Here is a 13,655-nt window from a genome sequence, read left to right as displayed (position 1 = left end):
GTAGATGAGCCTTTTGGTGATTCAAAAATGAGACCTGATGCAGAGGCTGTTGCTTGAACTGCAGCGGAGGTTGTGGTTTGCATTGCTATTGGGACTGAAGTTGGGGCATTAACAACTGTCAAAGCTGGAGTTTGAGGCATTACTGCAGTTTGAGCTGATATAGGTGGTTGGTTTTGTGCTGGGACCAGAGTGGGAGTTTGAGCTGGAGCTTGAGTTTCAACTTGGGCTGTAGCTGAGATTGAGGCTGGGGCTTGGACTGGAGCTGGGACTGTTGGAGCAACAGTGAAGTCTTGGCCTGCTGAAGGGGTTTCGACATCTACTCCACTTCCCCACAGAGGAGTCGGAATCATCTGTACCTGGAAAGAATAGCACATTTAGGGAATTGTTTATCAATTTCTGTTAACTGTTCACCTCTATATCCCTTAAATACATGCCCTCCATGCATTATACCAACAATTACGACACATTTCCACCTTAGTATAACAGATTAGCCATGACCCAACCATTACAGTGAGAACTGAGCCAAATATTCACCTGGACAGGCGGCTGAGCCAGTTCCTGCACAAGGTAGGGGGCGGGATATGGGGTGGGTTGTACCTGGGAGAGAGGTAAAGGATGGGTGGTATGGAAGCTACCAATGTTTGTCTGAGAAGTGAGAGGGCCGCCCTGCTGCTGGGGCAGTGCAGGGGACATGGCCATGGCAAAAAGTGGAACAGACGCCACAATGGGCAGCTGCTGAGGTGTGGACGGAGGGGTCTGAGGGCTGCAGAGAGTCAGTATAAATGGCGGGGTAGTGTGAGAGGTTGGAGGGAGGGAGGGATGGTGGGGTGATGGTGAGTAGTGGGAGCTAGACATAAGAGGGCCACAGCTGCTGTAGGAAAATGGCAGAGGAGCTTGGGGGAAGGAAGTGGGCCTGAGGCTACCTATTTGAACAACAGGATATGTAGAGGGAAACTGGGAAAGAAGGGAAAATGATATAAAATGAACAGAGACAACCAGTCGATAGTAATAACATTCACACAGGTTCCCTATGTATAAATCCTGTAACCTATACTTTACCAAATTTTCTATCTTAGTTTGATCTTGTGTTTCTAACGCTACCACAACGCACCTTTGTTCTGATATGAAGGGGCAGGAAGGGGGAAGGAGAACTGGACACTGACTGTGGAAAACTGGTAGATATGTAAGGAAGACTCAGGTGAGATGTAGGCTGCTCAACAGATAACAGCTAAGGAAGGAAATCAAACAATTGTTTTCCTGTTTGACTGGCGAGTAAATATTTTGTGATGAAAATACAAACTAACTCTGACAAGATGTTCTGGTCTAACAGCTCCAGTTTAGTAAGAATGAGCTGCAGGGCAGGTAGACGTGAATGAATTATTCTGTGTGGTTTGCAGTGTGTGCACTGTAGCCAGCTGCAGTTAATTTATAAGAAATGATGGCTGTACCTGGGGCAGCACAGCAGCTGGTTGGAGATGGCACTACAGGGAGCAAAGACAAACTATATGAAAAGCCAATCACACACACACACACATATAGATATACAGTATGAGATGAAGTATTTAAGAGGGGACATCAGATGCCCAATTGCACATCAATCTAATTTGCATGTTATGGTTTGCAACAGTTGACACTGAATGCCAATGATAGAATTAGTCATTTTGAATGCCAAACAAACATTAACCCTGAGTGGGCTTCAGGGAGTAAATTTCCGAACTTTTGCCTCCTAATTCTGCTTTTCGTGTCTAACTGTTGCCGGGGCCTGTCGCAGATAGATGCATGCAGTACCTGCTCCTGGCTGGGTTGGGCATTAAGTTGTGGCTGTAGAGCGGGGGCTGCAGCTGGGAAGCTCACTGCTGTTTGTCTACTCTGGTGCACTATAGGGGCTGGTGTAGCTGGAGCAGAAACTGTCTGTCAGAAACACATAAGAGAGATCACATTCACTCGACCTGGTTTTTAGGTATAATATGACACGGCCATGTTTATTTATTTACAAATTAAGCTCAAAGTTAAAATGTTAATTGTATTAAGGCAGGCGTAGCTATATGCAAGATAGTAGAGAGGGGTGTTTTTTAGAAGTTTAAAAATGTTTCGATGATGGAAAAGGGATGTTATAGGGTTACTCATCAGCCATACTGGCAAACACTGTGCTAGCGCTTTATTTTGTAGGCTGCCACACTAAGACGGAGACCTTATTTTGGATTAGGTAGGAGCAGAGACTGGCTGCTGGGCTGGCTTTGCTTCTGTCATAGAAACGCGAGGGGAGCGAAGTAGCTGGCAGAATCATTAAAGGGAACAGCAGGCTGCTGCTACGGCAAGACTTAGCCTACATGAAGCCTACTTCTCTAACCTACCGGTGGATCTGGTCTGCCTTCACTCTCACGTGCTGATAACAGTCGATCCCTGTCCAGATTTGGGCTAGAGAAGAGTGGGACGTCCAGACTCAGCCTCTTGTTAACATGCTCAACCCCGGAGGAGGTAGTACCCCTGACCTCCCCATGGCTGTGCATTGAATGATTAGCAGACAGAGTGGGGGCACTGGTCCTGCGATTGACGATGTGATGGAGACAGTGGTCGAGAAGAGTGAGATCTCCACCCTCATACAAACTCCGTGGTAGAACAACTTGTGAGGGTGGGGATAGATGTGACAGGGATTTCACCAGTGTTGGTTCACTGTTTATTGATGGGGGAGAGGGTGAGGCCAGATGAGAAGGTAGGGGGACTGCAGGAGACCTTGCCAGGTGAGGAGATGTGGGTGAGCCTGGCTTAGAAACTGAAGTAAAATTGGCAGATGTGGAGAAAGAGTGTTTATGCGTGTGTCCCGGAGATGCACCTTCCTTTGTCTTATGGCTCAAAAGGCGAGACATGCAAGCCTTGCAGTGGCGGTGGGGCTGTGTGCTGCGTGGCACCATCAGACGGAGCTCTGAGGGAGGTTGTAAATTCAGGGGAAGGAGAGGTGAATTGAAATGACTTGCTGAGTCATGATGAGCGTGTTGATGTGCGGGCAATGGAGAAGATAACAATGATGGATTCTGGGCTGAGTTAGAGGATAGGAAGTCTGTGCCATGCGCTGAGTTCTCTGTGCTTTTTGTTGAAGCCAGATCCTGTGATGGACACAGACGGGGGCTTTTATTCATCGTCTTAGTGGGACAGTGTGTCTTACACCGTAACATCTCAACCAGGGAGGCGCTTCCACGCCTAAGACACACTGTGCCCTCAGTGATGAACAGTTTGTCATGACATACAAAGGGATCACTGTAGTGACGCTGATCAGGTATCATTCCAAAAAATAAAATAAAAAATGTTGTTATTTCAGAAAACAACTCAGAAAACAAATGAAGGATTTAAGGAAGTTGCCACAGAAATAAGAGATGCTTTCACTCACTGTTTGAGACTGATAGGGCCCCTGCTGCTGTTGTGCTGCAGGTTGATGATAGGCCCCAGGATGCAGATGACCTGTGGTTTGCTGGTAGGCTCCCTGATGTAACTGCGTGGATGTTTGTGTGTAGGTTTCATGAGAGGCCTGTGCTGTGGATTGCTGGTAGGTTCCCTGGTGCTGCTGAGGCTCAACCTGTGCAGGAGGACTGTAGATCGTCTGAGTTGTGGAAGTGGGCTCTGGAAGCGACTGGTAGGGGCCATCTTGCTGATTGTTGAGATCATCTAAATGCATGGTAGAGCTCACTCCACTGTCAGCTGTAATGACAAACATTATAATTCACAATGATCCTCTGCTGGAAGGACAGACACTGAGGAAGGACAAGGGAAGGAAAAGACAGCGGAGAAGCATCCCATTCAAATTCAAAAGCTGGGTGATGATGTCACATTGATGACTAATAGGTGTTACTCAGACGCTGCAGTCAACTTTTCTTCACAGATACCAATTTAACTGTTTTAAGTCATCAGAGTGTCATTTCCTGTAATGGATGAGTGAGTTCTGAACAGTTACACTGAAATTGTTTGATATATAAGATACGTTCATGTGTGCTTCTAATTGCAGGTTCTCACATATTGCAGATGTGGCAGCTGGCACGGTGGAGATCAGGGTCTGCGGCTCCACCTCTTGGTCCTCACAATCTGTCGTAGATAATGTAGGGGCCTGTGGTACAACGGCACCGGGCACCTGAAGTAGGTTCGGCTGCGGCTTCTTCACGGCTGCTTCGCCAAGTCCTGACGAGACGGTACGCTCCCTCTTCCATTTGATGAGAGCCACGCGGTCACGGATGGACTTCCCAACTACCTTCACATCACAGTCCAGGAAAAAACCTGATTCCACCTACAGGACACATGGAAGATACTCACTGCAGGTTTGTAATTCAACACTGTATGTAATCAACCATCAAATCTTCCTTCTATTTGACCCCTGAACATGACAGACCTGCCTGTTCATGCTTTCTCATATGTTTGCATTGAAGAGCAAGGATCAGCTGATCAGTTACTCTAGTTTCAATCAATTCTGTATATCCCTCAAGCGTATGGTTACAGACATGATCACCAACCAACACCAGTTACATTACACACCTAATTAAAACGGCCAAAGATTGTGTTCCAAGATTGTGTTGCTTTATTACTAGACACTCATATACACTGAAACACGTGGTGGAATGATACCACATAAGTAATAAATAAAAAAATACATTAAAGGCTCCTCATTGCATTTCTTCGGCTACATCGTTGTGTATTATTGTGCTTGTACCACAGCCACTTATCACAGGCAGAACAAGATATTGTGTTGAAATCACCATCCAGTTTTTTTTTTTGCCAGTTTAATCAATGGTGGTTAACTGGTAATGTAGCACAGAGAAGTATTGTTGCTATGGTTACCTGCAGCTTAATATTCATTATGCACTGATTTAGAGCTATTTTTGAAGTGTCAATGGACAGACAAAACACAGCCGCACAGAAATTTGTATTTTCAGAGGCTTTTGCCTAGTGGACAGATGAAACACATGGAACACAACGTACACTTCGGCCAAAACCAACAAAAGCTGAAATCAAAATAAAGCAGAGACATCCAGACCAGTTTATAGATAAGGGATCAATCATTTCCTTTGAACACCTGATTAACCTGGGTTCAGACCTCTAATTGCTACCCACTAAGTAAAACACACTAATAATAAATTAACAGCTAATGGCGTCAAGAAAAATCTAACCCTACAACTATTGTCTGTGTATTTAAATTAAATACAATTATCCTTTTAGTAACTTAAAAATGTGTTTACCATTTCTTGTGCAACAACCTCCGGGTCTTCGTTTACCAAGTCATAGGAAAACTCAATGGCACCAGTGTCCTTATACTTCCCCTTCAGCTTTTTAGTATCCTCAACCCAAAGCTTCAGGGCAATGGACGATTTCTTCCCATCATCATCTTCATTGAGCTCCACCCTCACGCCTGTATCCTCTGCAAAGAAGGCATGATTCAGGAGGTCCTTGATGGAGTACCTGCAGGAAATACACAAACACCAGGTACTGCCCTTTGTTAAAGGTCACAATGATAGTAACCTAACCCACACAGAAACGTCAACTGTGTCAGAGACAAATACTGGCAGAGATGTCACAGCGCAGAAACAGAAACAAAACAGCAGTGTTGAGGTGAGGATAACCCGCTCCCTACATACAAAATGCATCACGAGACCCGAGGCACTGTCCAAAGTGCTGCTCCACTTACCTTTCTTCCCATCTGTGGCAGATACATTCCCCGATTATTTCCTTAATTTCTGGGTCACTCACTTTGCTGTAGCTGGCAGGTTTCACCCCCTGCAAAACAAACCAGCATTAACATGTATCAACTCACCAACTGACACATGCAAAACAGCAGAATTTAGCATGTGACTGCATCCCAAAGAAAGTACATAAAGTGTTGTTTGCACGGTCAAAACACATTTTCTCCCAGACATCTGAACTCCGGGGATTAAGAAGCTACTGCCATATAAGAGGACTTTTGGGATGCTGGAATTATTAGTTGAGTGATTAGTCAATCCCCAAAGAACTGATTAAAACTATAATAATTGATTTATTGTAGGTGTCATTTCTACAATAAAAAAACCGATTTGATGGATAAAGCAAGACTATTAACCATTGCAAAAAGAAATAACACTTTCTTCAAAATCAGTCTGTCAATTAAAAAATATTATTATATATGTATAAATATATTTGATAGTGAAAATAATTGGTTGCAACCTCTGTACATGTCTCCGAGCAACAGAAAACATAATGAATCATTTGTTAAGAACAACTGACCCTGAAGCCATATATAGTCCTAATAGCAATGAGTTTAACAGCTTTAAACATGAACTCACACTGGTGACTTTGCGGTAGATTTGAGCAGCATTTTGACACTCAGAGTAAGGATATTCTGAGGTGGCCATCTCCAGCATGCACATCCCAAAGGCGTAGACATCCACAGCCTCATCATAGTGCTCCTCATACATCTCTGGGGCCATGAACTCTGGAGTGCCTGGAAAATGAATGCAAGAGAGGGAGATCAATTAAAAAGCCAAATGCAGTTATCAGTGTTTCATCCTATCCATTTTCATCAGTAGAATCAATACCAGTGTCAAGGACGGAAAGCCTACACAGCTGCTTAATCATTCCAAGAATTTAGTGATCATTCAAATGGCAGAGAACAGAGAATTGATCAAAAAATAAAAAACCCAAAGATGTTCTGTCCAACTTTAACACAATAATATGATGTTACTGTCTGATTTATAAAAAGGTGTTTTATTATTTTTTTTAATAAAGTACAGGAGAAAAACTGAGAAACTCACAGAGAGATTTCGATCAACCCTCACAATCAGTGTTGTTTTTTGGTGGCAGCAAGAAGCTGTTTAAAAAGCTGTAAACCCACTGTACAATACCTGCTCAGCGGCAAACGGCAGACATACATAGTTAGCGACTAGCTGATGAGAGTAAAGAGACAGGTATTTCCCTCAGGAACTGGTGGAGACCAAAAACAGAGGTTAGAGAAGGTAGTATTGATCTTACATTCTTCAGGTTACCACAATTTCAAATTAATGCTAATCCAACTGTCTAGTAAACAATGTCTCATATCGACTTAAAAGGTGATAATCTGTCTGTTGCATTCACCGCTTGTTTCCACTGCTCCCAGAGTGCCCAAAAGTTACTGCAGGTTTAAATAAATATTCAATAAAATGATGTTTTGACAAATAGCTGATGACTAACCAATGACACTTTTAGCAAAGGAGGCCCTCTTCAGTGTTGCCAGGCCCAGGTCTCCTATTTTAACAGAGCCTGTGGGACCAGTGATGAAGATGTTGTCACACTTGAGATCTCTGTGGATGATTGGAGGAGTCCTTGTGTGGAGGAAGTGGAGGCCTTTGAGAATCTGCCTGCACCAGCTCCTAAGAACTTTAGGCTTCATCACTTTAAAACGCTTCAGATACCTGTGAGGAGATAGAGATGTTTCTGTTGTCAACAGGTAGCTACATCTTCTATTTGAAACACATTGAATTGTGAAATGACTTATCAAGGTCTGTCCCCACTAGTCACTGTGTTGATTAAATGTAAAAGCTGTTACAAGTTATTATTGCTTTCATTAAGCATCAGCTGCAAACACAGTCCACATGAATCTTTGATGACTATTCTATTCTCAAATAAATCTCCTCATTTTTAATTCCTTAAACATTTTCCAGTGTATTAATTATTTGAGCAAGAAGAACAATCAATTGTCTTGTTCTTTTTTTTTTCACAAGGTCCAAATATTTCAGTCTCTATAGTCTAGTATTGAATTCACTGTAATGGTATCATTCAATTGGTATGAAACTTGATACACATGATGTAGACAGACTAATGGTTATTACTGTCAGGCTTTTTAAAAACGGACTAATACAAGCAGCAATGAGAGAATAATATTTGTTGTTACGCTTACAGACAAGTAACTTTGAAAAGGACACATATGAGCTAAGATGAGAAGCACACCGACACAATTCAAATAAATCATTAAAGATAATTATAGAAAGTTGTATTTTCATGTTGACTCTCACGTTTTAAGTGTCCCTGAGGTCATCAGCTCCGTTACCAGAACGATACACTTCTTCCCTTTAACCGGTGATTCCCAGAAGTCATAAAATCGCACGATGTTGGGATGCTGGAGAGCCTTTAACATCTCGGCCTCCTCTTTGAACCTCTGTCTCTCAACTTTGGATAGTTTCCGTTCCTAGGGAAAATAAAGAGAGATTTTATTTTTTACTGATAAATAATGAATTCCCGGTTCATCCACCCATTTCTTTTCATTATTCTGGAGCCTTATCAGAGAAGAAGCTCCAGCAGTGGTCAATTTGTCCAAATATAACAAGTTTGAGGGGTGTTGGAGGCGGAAGGAACTGAATCATCATCATTTTCTGTGCTTTTCTTAAATGAAGTGGTAATGGAAGACACAATCTTTTCTGAACCGCCTTTAAAAGTCTGGCGTTAGTTCAGGACTGGAGCTCTGTTAGAACTGCCTCATGTTTAGAGTTAACACAACCTTGGCATTTCGGGTCGGTAAAAATGGTCTGAACCATTTAAGTTTTTTTCTTTATCACTAGTGTGTATAAAACATACAGCACTAAACTCCCTCATAACTATGAATGGAATACTGACTACATTTCCAGAAAAAGTTAATCTGGCGTTGTGAGACAGAGACACATCTGTCATGACAGATAAACAAAAGATTAAATTGCATTTCAATCAGTGAATGTCAAAAGTTTATAACAGCAAGCTAGAGATTAAGTATTTTCCATCACAGAGTCCAAAACATCAAGAGAAACTCCCTTTTATGTAGTTACTGTGTGCAAATCGTCAAAGTCTTTGGGTATACAAGCCTGAGTGAATCCTTGTATACTGGATCAATATTTTGGCCCCTGCCTTCCCTGAACTGTTGTATAAATAGTAAAACAGCTGACAGCGTACATCCTCTACATTTCTGTTTCTCTCCAGTCAGCATGGCAGATACAACCCAATGGCCTCAGCCACGACAAATGCTGAATGACCTCTGGATTTTCTCTCCCTCTCGCTCAATAAACACATTTAATGGTGACGATGAGGGTGCATTTAGTGTTTTAAATGTCCGGGATGCACAATAACTTACTGTACATCACATGGTATTGATTATTGATTGATGCTGGGGAATCAGATTTCATTCACAGCACACAGTGACCTATGCAGTGTGCAGCCTAACGCATCTTAGATTACGAGCAGCACTGTGAAGGATAAGCCTCCCCGCTCTAGCTCCTGTCATAATGCTCATTCTGATTTAATACAAATATTTTACGGTTCGTCTCATCTCTCTATTCATATTTTCTAGCTATTTTACGCACAGGTTACTAACGATTCTTTGTAGAGAGAAGATCTGAGCAGGGTGTGGCACAAAATCTGCTGTGTAAGTGCATAAATTACTGACATTTGCATCTAATGGAGTGCAATGAATATAAATATAGAACTCCTGTTTTGCAGTGTATCAAATACTACAAGTCTTACTCACTGTCCTTAGCTGAACCCTCCCTTTCCCTCTCTCTCTCTCTCTCTCTCTCTCTCTCTCTCTCTCTCTCTCTCTCTGTCTTGGTGCAGGCCTGCATCAGCAGGATTCACTCTCCAGACACATCTGTGTGGTAATACCACAGGGGTATGAATCCATGTTTAGTATTCATTATGAAGCCATCAATCAAGACAAATAATGTGCAACAGTGGGGCACAGAAGTTGTTTTGCATTTTTCTAAATCATGTTGCATAATTAGTTAATTTCCGGTTAACAACTTGCCAAGCAGATATTTGATCATCATTAAGTGGATAAATAAGTAACAAGACTAGGGGCCGGGTTTACCTGACACCAGGCACCTGCTACTCTTTAAATCTGATTTATAAATCTTTCTATGAGCATCTATGTTTTCTGCTGTCTCACTCTATGTCTTACTCTCAAACTCACAGACAGTAAAGGCACACTATTTAAGTTTCAGTGGCTTTTGTGAGCGAGACACAGGAGCCCTGAAGGATAAGGCCTCATCTCTGGGGACAGAATGGTTGAATCATCCCTAGATTTCCCCTAAGAACCGGCTCAGACGCAAATACACCCACATGAACACTGTACATAAATACTTACTGTAGAGATGATCATGCATGATAAATGTCTTTCCTGATACTCTTTCAAATAAAGAGTATCTCTTCCTCTTGGAACTCCCATTAATAATGTAGTAGTGTGCTTAAAAATAGCAGTTGCTCTCTGAAAAAAAACTTAAGGCACACTGAAGCTACTGTTTTACTCCTATACAATAATGAGTGAGTACTACTCAATCCTGTGTTATTAAATACAAGTTACAAAACCAGAGAACCAAGTCTGAAATGCGCAATTTAACAAGGAGGTGATTCAATACCTTATGCACAATCAATTGTGGGCTCACTTTGTCTTACAATGATTGATTGACTTACAATGATTGATTGAAATTTCACATCCGAATGAGCCTCATTACATATATATTATAGTGCTTACATCAACAAAACAGAGAACTTCTGTGCCATCCCTTGCCTCACTGAAATGTTGCCAACAAGAGCTGTGAGATAAGCACAACGTAATGGTGATTTAATTCTATGTCTGAACTCGATTGAGTTGTGCTGTAGTTTGTATTACTTATTCCCTCGGGCCTGACAGGGTGAACCTGGATTCTGCAAGAGTGGGAAGACAAAAAAAAGCATCGTCTGTTTGTTCTGAAGCTGCCCTGAATCTAAAAAGATCCTGCTTTAGGGCTGCCTCTCAAAGTCATTATTCTCATTATGATTCTTGAGAGTAAAATAAAGGTTCATGAGATGACGTTGAGCTGCTGAATCAGCCTGAACCAGCTTTATTTATTTGCCCCCGTGCAAAATGTCTATACTCTAGAAGTACCAGCCAGTAAACTGACTAAAATAAAGCTGCTATTTAAAGTTTGGTAAAAATATGCGAAGGAAACCAAAAACAAAAACAAGCAAACACAAATAACATGCTTTTCCAGGACATATTTTCAAACAACCAATTACCTTGTTAATTAAGAATCTTTCCTCACATATCAGAAGCTTTAAAAAGGACATACACGCTGGTTTTGGGTCCAGAGTATATTCTGTTAAAAAAACAAAAAACAGGTGGCTGTGCCTGTTTTATTGGACAATACTTTATAAAGGTAGTAATTCTCACAGAGGTATGATACTGCATTGACTGTCCTCAAAAGTAATCTGCGGGCGTTTATTTGCTCTGGACAGACTGTAAAAGCTTAGGACATTTTGAACCGCTGTCTCCAGGTCTGGATACGGGCTAATCTGTAGATCACATGGATAGCATTTAAACTAATCATTAGATTACCACATACACTGATTAGTGATACAGTAAACTGTCACTGCTATGAGACTTGAGTATTTATATTTGTCCCATGTTAAAATTCTGACTAATTAAAGTGTCAACACCTACTGACACTGTGAATCCGGGCTGAATGCTGTTTAGGTAAAAGAACAGAATTACTTTGATTCAATTTCCTTATAATTTAAGAACGTATGCAGCTGCAAAGGAAAACAAAGAAATCTTATTAATGTCTTTGGGGGGCATGAAAATAAATGATGGAAACATTTGGGCTGAGAATTATGAGAGTGAGAGCTGGTGCAATGTGAGCGCTGCCAAAAAGTAAAACTACTCTTTCTCCTCACTCTGCCCTGAAACAATACTCTGAACGATACTTTTCCTCAGTTCCCAAGTGAGAACAAATACTTCAATAATGTCTCAATAACAAAGACATTATGGAAAACCAAATGGGGTAACTCATTATCTCACCTGGGTGCTGTACATCATAACACTATACTCACACTATGAGATTATAAAAACAATAGAACAGAACAACTCTGTCGCTAAAAATCCTATCATCAATAAGAAAGTCACGCAAATGCCTGTAATTGCTGAATGGCTCATCAATTTGACCCTGATCCTGCACTGGTTCAGTCGTTCAGTAACTGGTTACTAGAGGGGAAGAACAAAGGCAGGAAATAAACATAATAACACAGAATAATCTGACAATAATCCATATTCACTCTTAGATGTCGAGGCACCTGTAAGCAGGTGATGTCATTTAAGCAGTGTAAAGTGCTTGGTAAGAGAGTTTTCTGGTACACCTCTAAGTGGTTAAAACGTAAAAAGTGATGTACATGTCTGACTGTTTCAACGTCAAATGAGGGGCGTTACTGTTACCTGTTTTCTGGGGGAAACACATCCAGAACGTATTTATATCCTGGGTGTTCCCTTGACCAATGGTGACCTTTGCAGAAGGCTGCACACTGACAGAGGACTGACCTTTTCTGTGTTTGTTTAACAAACCAATTACACACAGGACTGCATGTTTATTATCTGTGATTATGCAATTCATAGGACTTCCTATAAATTGCATAATCACAGATAATAAGTCATTTGCTGACTGATGTTGGACTTGAATGATCATTGAACCCACCTGAAGTTCACACCATGCCACTTCGACCCAGGTGTCGGTGTCAAGACCCTTATAGACGGTCTTGAAGGACCCTCTCCCCAGCTCAATGTCAAACTTGAGGAAGCGACCCCCAGGTGAAGTGGACACAGCCTTCATCCCGGGCTCCTCTTCGTTCTCGTCACTTCCTGCTTTACCTGTGACATCCGAGGGTGCCACCTCCACCTCCACCTTTGGCTCTGCTCCGCCCCGGTCCCGCTTCTCCTCGTCGGCGCTCACGCTCTCTACGGCGCTGTCCTTCATCCCCACCTGGCTCTCTGTGCTCGAAGTCTTCTGGAGGCCCAGGCGGGTCCCCTGCAGAACCCGGGTCCGACTCCGATCGACGATTGTCCGCAGGTCAATGTGGGGCACCGGGCTGCTGCTGCTGCTGCTGCTGACACACTCCTGCGTGTCCACCGGCGGCTGCTGCTGCTGCTCCTCGGCGTCTGACACCCACAAACTCCGCCGAATGAACCTCTGGCGGACCAGCGCCCGGTAGTCGGTGGACGGGTACGCGCTGGGGTCACTGGCTCCTCGCAGGGCTTCGATGTAGATGTTGATATTGTGGTCTGTCCCATTCTGATAAATACGACCGCGGGCATTTGCATTAATGTCCGAGTCTAAATTGGGTGCTGAGGAATATGTGGATCCCAGTGGCGGATCGTTGCTTGAATGATCCGCCGAAGCCATCCCTGGTAAATTGTTAAGCACTTACCGGCGACATCGTGCTGGGAGGATGATGAGCACGCTCCTCTCCCGGTGCTGGGAGAAGAGAGTTTTTTTTTTTTAATTACCTGCAACACTCTCGTGCAGTGACGCAGTTCTCCAGCTCAGGATGTATATGGCCGCCTTATGCCTTGAATTTGTTTAGGACACAGAACATCCTCACAGCTCGGGAGGATGCGCGCATTGCTCCTTGCCTCCACCTCACGCCCCGGTCCAACCTTGCTGCAATACAGCACAGAGCCGATTTAAGTTAAGCCTGATGTCATTGCCTGTTCATCCTATGAGCTCATGACAACAGTTCTCCTCCACATTGCATATGGTCCCCTCTCCGGTGCAGACTATAACAATATGTAATGTTGTTTCGCAGACAGATTGCTGGCCTACAGTGGACAGGCCAGGATGTTGAGGCTGTGCCGCCGCTTACTAATCCCTCCAAAGACACAACATGGGACGATCGAGTGC

At 42.9% G+C, this 13,655-nt stretch overlaps 1 protein-coding gene across 1 annotated transcript in view; it reads right to left on the bottom strand.

Moving 5' to 3' along the window:
• Positions 1–13,174, bottom strand: part of wnk2 (WNK lysine deficient protein kinase 2) — a 23,313-nt gene extending 10,139 nt beyond the window's left edge. Inside the window, 13 exon segments of the mRNA XM_054616054.1 lie at positions 1–350; positions 466–954; positions 1,112–1,228; positions 1,449–1,481; positions 1,789–1,911; positions 3,386–3,693; positions 4,006–4,273; positions 5,220–5,439; positions 5,666–5,754; positions 6,297–6,454; positions 7,180–7,400; positions 8,001–8,173; positions 12,453–13,174. The exon segment at positions 1–350 is cut by the window's left edge and continues 235 nt beyond it. Coding sequence (XP_054472029.1) covers positions 1–350; positions 466–954; positions 1,112–1,228; positions 1,449–1,481; positions 1,789–1,911; positions 3,386–3,693; positions 4,006–4,273; positions 5,220–5,439; positions 5,666–5,754; positions 6,297–6,454; positions 7,180–7,400; positions 8,001–8,173; positions 12,453–13,157 — 3,254 coding nt within the window. The 5' untranslated portion in view covers positions 13,158–13,174.
• Positions 13,175–13,655: the final 481 nt, after the last annotated feature.

This window comes from Anoplopoma fimbria, chromosome 17 (genome assembly GCF_027596085.1).
Source record: "Anoplopoma fimbria isolate UVic2021 breed Golden Eagle Sablefish chromosome 17, Afim_UVic_2022, whole genome shotgun sequence".
Classification (NCBI taxonomy): Eukaryota; Metazoa; Chordata; class Actinopteri; order Perciformes; family Anoplopomatidae; genus Anoplopoma; species Anoplopoma fimbria.
The sequence above is the reverse complement of the archived record's forward strand: the minus strand, read 5'-3'. Positions and strand labels throughout refer to the sequence as shown.